Raw genomic sequence first — 8,559 nt, 5'->3', positions numbered from 1 at the left:
AGATTTCCGGTAAAATATTACCATTTTAGGACGCAAATTTATACCAGATTTTGACCAATTTTTACCACTTTTTTGGTAAAATCTTACCGCAAATTTCTGTAAGATTTTACCGAAAAAGTGGTAAAACTGTTCAACACCTGGTAATATTTTTGCCCTAAATTGGTAAAATTTTACCAGAAATAGGGTAAATATGGTAAAAATTTACCAAAAATTGTGGTAAAAACGGGTGGTAAAAATCACGAGAAAGTGGTAAAAAACGACCTTAATTATAGAAAAACATCGCTTGTAGGTATAAATCGCAAAAATAAAAAAAAATTGTTTTCATTTTTATCTTTATTGATTGAAACAACACTTAAACATATTTTTCTTGATTCTACTGCTCTGGCCGCGAAAACTGTTGCGCAACCTCCTGGATTTGCTGGGCACCGGCCCCATTCGACCTCATATCACTGATATTCAACCTGGAATAAAATTGCTCATTAGTTAATTAGATAATTACAGGGATATAAAGGGATAAGACAATGGCTGATAAATTGATGTTCATCTCTAATGATGATACACATCGTTACCCCTTCTGTAGATTACAATAAGTGATTGAAATGTTAGGACACTCAACTTAATGAACCAACCAATAAAAAATCAATAAAAGTACCCAAGGTTGTTAGGCCAAAGAATAAGAAAATGTTATTTGAAAACTTTGGGGGCTAGTGTAATTTACAGCCCAATGTCCCATCCCTCCCTACTAAATATCTAATCTATAATACAAAGTAGAACGATGTCTGTCCGTCCGTCCGTCCGTCCGTCCGTCCCAAAGATAAAGCCTATACTCGCTGTTTACGCAAATGTGTCAGAACTTCCCCCCCCCCCCCTTACTCTCACACCTAAATTTTTTCTTTTGAAAGCAAAAATAAAAGTGTGTAGGTTCGACTCCCCCTCTCCCCCCTCATTCATTTCCTACAGGCATCTTGACACGTGGCAAAAAAATCAGCAAACTTATCTAACTAAACATCTTTGAAAACGCAGAACGAGAAAAAATAACTTACCTGGAAAACATAAGCAGTAACAACATCCCTGGCTAACAAGAACATGCTGTGTCCATACTACTCGGCATTACTGATTATATGCTTCACGTGGCGTATGGAGTCGTGGAACGCGGGGTCCTAAGTTATGGAGGATTAAATGAAGGAAGGAAGTGGACTGTTTATTACACTAGTCCCCAAAGCTTTATTTTCTTCTTCGTTGCTTTAACAACTCTAGGGACTTTTATTGAATTTTGAATGGTTGATTAATCAAGTTAAGTGTCTAAAGCTTTCAACAACTAATTATACTCCACAGAAGGGGTAATTTTGTGTATCATCATTGCTGATGTACATCAATTTATCCGCCATTGTCTTGTCCCTTTAGATCCCTGTCCCAAACAAGTACTAATATTAGATAAATTTAGACCTAAACCCCAGGCAGGGAGGGTAAAATATGGTGTAAATATCATAATGGTATCCAAAGTTTCAGAAACAAGTTTACTTATTCGTCAACTCAAAAACTTTGAGTACCTAATTTTTATTAGGTAAATCTTGATTTAATTTCAATACTTCGTCTTTTGTCCTATCCCATAAGAACCATGTTTCCCGTTGTGTCTACAGAAACGTAAATTATTTTAGTACAATCTTTTTTTAAACTTAAACAATATTTTACTTTGTCTTAAATCATTTAATAACCCATTCCTGAATAGCCTTGGTCCCTGGTCCACGTCTACCCGGGGAGGGTGGAGGTCCCCTGCGTCCTGGAGAATAGTCACCTGGTGGCCCTTTGGATGGGGGTGGTGACATGTACCTTGAATATTCAGATTAGTTTATAATAAGTAAATGTTATGTCGTTATCTATTAAAAATAACATATATCATCAAAATTCTAAAAAATACCTATTAAAAATCAAATTAGGTAAAAAAACTAGGTACTTTATGTCATTATTGAGAGGAGACAATGAACTGTTAATTTCATCAGTCCCAAAAGTTTTATTATAACGTTTTCTTATTCATTGGCTTAGGTAACTACTTTGGGGAGTTAATTAAATTTTGATTTATTGTTTCAATAAGTTGAGTGTTCAAACGTTTTTTAACCACTAATTTTATGTATCATCGATGTTGATGTTCATCAGTTTATCGGCCATTGACTTATCCCTTTACATCCCTGATATAAATTTGATTTTACCTTGGGGGTGGCCGACCTCTTGGTTCAGGTGAGTAATCCCTGGGTGGTGGGCCCCTACCGGGAGGTCCCCTCCTGGGTGACGGGGAATATTCTCTGTGGTGGGGGGGAGGAGGTCCGCGGGGGGGTCCTCGTGGCGACATATCCCTCATTGGCGGTGGGGGGCCTCTGTAACGTTGTTGTGGAGGGGAGTAGTCGCCCCTTGTGAAGTAATGTGAGGGGGGTCCGTAGCCATCTCTCCTCTCATACCTGAAAAAATAAAAATAATTTACTTAAAAAGTTAAAATTCATTAAAAAAAAGGTTTTTAAAATTTTTTGATTGGTAGAAAAGGGAAGAACTAATAAAAAAGAGCATATCTAGGTAGGAAAGTTATTGTAATTTTAGAAAATCTTTAATAAAGCAATAAAAGAGATGGTAGGCATTTAAAGTTAGCAAATTTGGAAATTACACTAATATATTTTGTTTATATACTAAATTGTTTAAAGTAAAAAGGTTCTTTGTCTTTAGCTTAAGATTTCGATAACTACTAAACCGATTGAGTTCTCCTTTATAGGTAGGAAAGCTTCTCATATGACACGGAATGGTTTTAGACTATATTTCTGTCCCCTATCTATCCTTTTTAATACAGAGCCCCTAAATGCTAGGGCCGCAGCCGCTAGCAATATCTAAACTAATCTTAAAATTTAAAATTTTACCTTGGTGGAGGGGATCTACCACCCCCTCTGCCACCACGTCCTCTGAAACCACCCCTGTCCCCTCCACGGCCTCTGCCTCTAAAGCCACCCTTATCACCTCCCCTTCCTCTAGAGCCACCTCTGTTATTTTTAAATGTTTTCATTTTGAAAAAAAAAATTCGATGATTTTTAGTAAGTATTTTGGAAGATTAATTTTAAATTTTTTTATCTTAGGTACTGCTGTTTTATTAGCGCAGCAACTTTATAACAAAACTGTACGTCAGTCCATGGCGAAATTACAAAAAATGCATTGCTTTTAAACGTTACATTTAATAAATAAGCCTACCTAAAGATTTTCTAACTTTTACTTTTTAAAACAAAAACTTTCCTAGAGTAATGTGGGGGGCTGCGTCTTTCATACCTATCCCCGCCCCCACCCCGGCCTCTACCTCTGTAAGAACTGCGCCCCCTATCACCTCCGCGTCCTCTATCACCGCCTCCACGTCCCCTGCCTCGTCCCCGGGATATTTCCACTCTCAGCCGTTCACCGGCATATAATGTACCGTTCATTTCCTTAAAAAATAAAGTGAAGTAAAAATAACTTCAAGACCTGAAGTTTGTTCAATAACAATAAGGTAAAAATAAATCAAAACAATTCCCTATAACTTAAAAATACCTCCTACCCTTGTGGAATATTCTAAACCCTTCTTGATCTCCCTAAACCTAACTAAAAGCAGTAGTGAAAGTTTCAAACAAAAAATTCAAGTAATGAAAAGGTGAAGGCAAGCCTTGACTTTTAAGGGGGTGGCAACACCCAGCCATTTTGTTGTAAAGAAACCAAAATATTGTTTGTATTATTATACAGATCTACAAAGATAAATATAAGCTGCGAAACTTTTCTGTAACTTACTTCTTCAACTGCCCCCTATGTTTCAAATGCTGATCTGAGGTCTTGTTTCTTTACAATCTAAATAAAAGAATTTGTTATAATCAAAAACTATAGGTATGAAACTAAAAAAATACGACAAAAGTAGAAACCTTATACTTTTTAGCTAGACCAAAATAATCAGTAGGTAACAAGTTTGAAATAGATAGGACAATTCCTACATGCTTGAATTAATGATAATAGCTATGAGTTTCGTCCATACAGACCGGCCATCCAACACTAATTATAGAAAAGCTTCGCGTTTACAAAAAACATAATTCCCTTCCACAAAATAACAATGATAACGTTTATGAGAGTAAAGCTCTCAAATAAGACAGTGGGACAAACGGAATTTTGTTGGTAAAACTTCAAGGATTTAAAGGGATAAGGCAATCCCCGATAAATTGATCCACATCATTAATGATTATTAACAAAATTACATCTTTATAATTATAATTTTTTTTTCAATTTTTTTCAATTTTGTACCCCCCCCCCCCCCCCCCCCCCCCCCGACTACCGACGAACAACTATTTTAGGTTAGGTTAGGTTTTAGGCTAGGGAGCCGAGCGCTGCGGCTAGGCAGGCAAGTGGGCCGAGCGCTGCGGCTAGGCAGGCAAGGGGGCCGAGCGCTGCGGCTAGGCAGGCTAGGGAGCCGAGCGCTACATTTCTAAAAGGATAATACCACCTACTCTAATGAATGTAGAATATACGTGGATATTACGACAGGGGGAAAAAATTGTCGTTATTTTAGCTTGCTAACATGAAATTCGTTTATTGGTCAGTTTGTTCAACCAGTAGTAGGGTAAGGATTGGGTTTAAAGAAGGGGGGTATCTTTATTTTAGCCAGCTGTGAGCATCTCCTTATCAGAGTAAATGAAAATGTGGTACAACATCCCAGTAATAATATATAGATTATTTTTATAAACTTTAATGGAAAAAACATTAAAAAAATAATATACCTGTCTAGCTAACACTCTGGTAAGGGTTTCCATAGTCTTAAACCACTCCCGGATTAATTCTTCCCATAAAGTTAGTCCACTCAAAACCTAAAACAAACGAACTTATTTTGACAAGTAGAAAAGTTGGTGGAAAAATAATTTATCTAAATTAATGAAGCAAAAATTCGTCCCAAACTTCATTTTTAATTCTTGATACAGATTTTAAAGGGTGGGGCTTAAAGGGTGTTAACTCCACTCAACCCGTAAAACCACTTATTTGTTTCCCTTCAAAATTAAAAAAAAAATATATTAGATTACCAACCTCAAACCTTTGAAATCCCTCATTTTATCCCTCTTAAAATTAAAAGCTTGACGTACAATCAACCATTGGTTGTCTTTAGGACGATTGGCAAATAGATCTGATTCCTGTACTGTAGAACAAATAAAACATTATGGAATGGATATAGAATATACGTGGATATTGATGACAGTGGAAAAATTGAAGTCAATTTAGGTTGCTAACATGAAACTCATTCAATGGTCAGTTTGTTTATCCAGTAGGACGGGACGGAATGGAGTAAAGGGGGCGAATTAGGGTTATCGTCATTTTAGCCCACTGGGAGTTTTACTTTATTAGAGAAAATAAAAATCTAGTGTAACATCCAAGTAATAAAATATCTATTTCTGCAGGTTATCTTAATTATAGTATAGCTAACATTACCTCTAGAAACTGATCCCAAAGTTCACAGGACACAACAACATAGAGATTAGCCTTGATCCATGTGACAATGAGGGTCTGGAAGATGGCCTGGGTCAACCTTCCTCCAAGGGTGTCCTCCCTGATAAGCATAGATAACTATTAACTAAAGATCCAAGAACAAATTAAATATAAATAGGCTATTTTTATTTAAGTGTGTAGGTAGGTATAAAGTATACTTTTTATCTAAAAATGGTATTTTTGTCTCTGATTTTATTTATCGCGTCGTATTATAGACAGCTTTCCGCGACTGGTAAAATGAGAAATTTTCAGATCAATAGCAATTTTGTTAGCCCCGAGGGGCCAAAGGACTGGCCTAACAAAGCTGGTATTGATAATATAATTTCTAGACTATTGTTCATAGAAAATTGTCTGTAATACGTAATTTTTCAGTATGGCCCAGAACCATTTTTAATCCAGGGGATATTTATCGGTTTCAAAGCCATACTGGAAACTCTTTGTTTAGGTCAAAACTACATTAATATCAATTTTTCTTTATTTTAGATTTAGTGTGCTGACTAAACAAACTAATTTCATTACTTCTTCTTTACAAGCAAAATGCTAGTGAATTTGTTCTTAAATACTTAAAGAAAATCGTAACTTCTCTATAATAATTATCTATGTGCCTGCGTCTTGGTGGTGTTTCTGTGAGGGTGAGTTGAGTTATCTGCAGCAAGATAAAGAGTAACTGCTCCCATGTTCGCCCGTCCATCTTTACATTCATTACCATAAACCTGACCAAAATAAAATTATTGTTAGATTAGGAATATCTATTTCTTAAATAAAATTAACAGGATGTCTTTCTGTACCATGTGAAAAAGTTTAATTTTAGCTATAATGGGAGAAAAAATCGGCGTTATCCTCTTAGAAATTTTTTTTTCAATTTTTTTCAATTTTGTACCCCCCCCCCCCCCCCCCGACTACCGACGAACAACTATTTTAGGTTAGGTTAGGTTTTAGGCTAGGGAGCCGAGCGCTGCGGCTAGGCAGGCAAGTGGGCCGAGCGCTGCGGCTAGGCAGGCAAGGGGGCAGAGCGCTGCGGCTAGGCAGGCTAGGGAGCCGAGCGCTGCGGCCAGAGTTCATAGTTCGCTGTCGGGGGGGGGGGGGGGGTACTCAAATTTTCAATATTGAAAAAAAAATTTCTAAGAGGATAATACCAAAAAATCAATTTAATGGACATTTTATATAATACGGAAAATTTCTTCCTTTCCCTGTACCTTATAAAAATCGTCGGAAAAAGCCGTTTTTTAAGCAAACAAAAGCGCGTTTTGCTCTATCTGTGAGATATATATTATGAATAAGATAATGTTAAGATTTGATATTAAGATGAGAAAAATTTACGTTCACAGTCCCTTTAAAGACACAATACCTGTAATAATAATGTACAAACTTTTCAACCACTAATAATACCCTGGCCTTTCTAATTATAAGCCTAGGCAGAGCCATGCTGGTGATGCTAGCTCAAGCGTGTACCGTGGTTTCTGTAGAACTGTACTTCTGAAGCCAATACAGGGTTACGAAAGTTTAAATTGATGTTTTTTTTTTAATGTTAATATTAAATGTAATACAGTTTTGTAATGACATATAAAATATATATTCGATAGAATATAAAAAAATATAGTGCATTCAATATTAAAAAAAAATATTTAAATATATATATAGTTGTTAACCATATATGAACATATAATGAATCTATTTCCGGCCGGGTTCTTAAAAGATATTGCCGCGTTTTTTCGACATTTTTTACGCTATGAATAACAAGCGCGACATTCACGAAATCTAAAAGAGTATACAATGATTTATTTAATTATTTCGCTTTTGATGGTACGGCCTTCATAGAAAAAAAAAGATTATCTTCAATCCATTTTTGCTGCATATTAATTAATGCATCTTTTTAGAGCTGTGTTAGACATTAGAAAAATTGCTAAAAAAATAATTTAAAATTCAGTATTTTTATGTTATATACTCTGTTTGAAATTCTATCGTCAACGTTCAATCAATCAATGTCTAAAAAACGCCGAAAAAATGTGGCATTCATCTTTTAAAAACCCATCTCGGTGGTATTTCCGGTTGGCAAAGACAACATAAATATAGAAATCATGAAACATTGTTGTTCCACAATTTTGCCACATTTTTAAACATCTTGCTTAAAAAAAATCTTCCTTGTAAATTCTACAAATTTAAATATTTAGAGAAAATTGAGTAGTAATTTACTTCTTGATTCAAAATATTTGATTAAATTGAATCAAAACTAATAATTATTTTTGGCACTCTATATTCAAATAATCATAAGCTTATCAATAGTGCGCATGCGCGCACAGAGGTGCCATAAATTTCAAAACTTAAAAATATAAGTTTTGTAGCGAAATTACTCTATAATTCGAAATCTCTGTCTTTCTTTTAGAAACATTCAGGGGAATATACGAAAGCTTATATTTATATTAAAGATGAAAAATCGATAAATTCAAATGCACACGGCACATCTGCGTAAACACACCCTGGATTTTTTTTCTTTTAATTTTAATTCGTATGAAGCTAGCTCAAATAAGTAAATATTAAATTTGATATATTTTTGACGATGCGGGAGGATGTTTTAAAAGAAATGATGATATAATTTTCAAGGTTTTAAAAAAAAGTTAGCTTCTTTTATGCGAAAAAATTCAATAAAAAGTAAAAATTTTTACCAAAAAGTTGGTCAAATTTTACCAAGTTTTTTTTTTTGTTAAAGTCCAAAAATCTGGACTTAGCCTAAAAATTTACCTTGTCAATTTTTACCAAAAAGTTGGTCAAATTTTACCAAGTTTTTTTTTTTTGGCAAAGTCCAAAAATCTGGACTTAGCCTAAAAATTTACCTTGTCAATTTTTACCAAAAAGTTGGTCAAATTTTACCAAGTTTTTTTTTTTGGCAAAGTCCAAAAATCTGGACTTAGCCTAAAAATTTACCTTGTCAATTTTTACCAAAAAGTTGGTCAAATTTTACCAAGTTCATTTTTTTTGTCAGAGTCCAAAAATCTGGACTTAGCCTAAAAAAATACCTTGTCAAATTTTACTAACTTTTTG

The 8,559-nt window shown here is 34.8% G+C and overlaps 1 protein-coding gene across 2 annotated transcripts; it reads right to left on the bottom strand.

Moving 5' to 3' along the window:
- Positions 1-318: 318 nt before the first annotated feature.
- Positions 319-7,001, bottom strand: LOC145332721 (ral GTPase-activating protein subunit alpha-1-like). 2 transcript variants are annotated; one of them, XM_080177761.1, is made up of 8 exons: positions 4,764-4,845; positions 3,790-3,846; positions 3,270-3,452; positions 2,901-3,022; positions 2,208-2,453; positions 1,724-1,830; positions 1,044-1,162; positions 319-461 (listed from the first exon to the last, which is right to left on the bottom strand). In XM_080177761.1, exons 3-7 carry the CDS (start codon positions 3,447-3,449, stop codon positions 1,101-1,103), a joined length of 717 nt encoding a protein of 238 aa, XP_080033887.1. In that variant the 5' UTR covers positions 3,450-3,452; positions 3,790-3,846; positions 4,764-4,845; the 3' UTR covers positions 319-461; positions 1,044-1,100. The 2 variants fall into 2 exon arrangements, with proteins under 2 accessions (XP_080033887.1, XP_080033888.1); XM_080177762.1 differs by lacking the exons at positions 319-461; positions 1,044-1,162; positions 1,724-1,830; ... (1 more) ...; positions 2,901-3,022; positions 3,270-3,452 and adding exons at positions 5,464-5,581; positions 6,126-6,233; positions 6,869-7,001 and having other exon boundaries at positions 4,764-4,850.
- Positions 7,002-8,559: the final 1,558 nt, after the last annotated feature.

This window comes from Acartia tonsa, chromosome 11 (genome assembly GCF_053477335.1).
Source record: "Acartia tonsa isolate MP-2025a chromosome 11, ASM5347733v1, whole genome shotgun sequence".
Taxonomy (NCBI): Eukaryota; Metazoa; Arthropoda; class Copepoda; order Calanoida; family Acartiidae; genus Acartia; species Acartia tonsa.
This window is presented reverse-complemented; position numbering and strand designations above follow the sequence as displayed.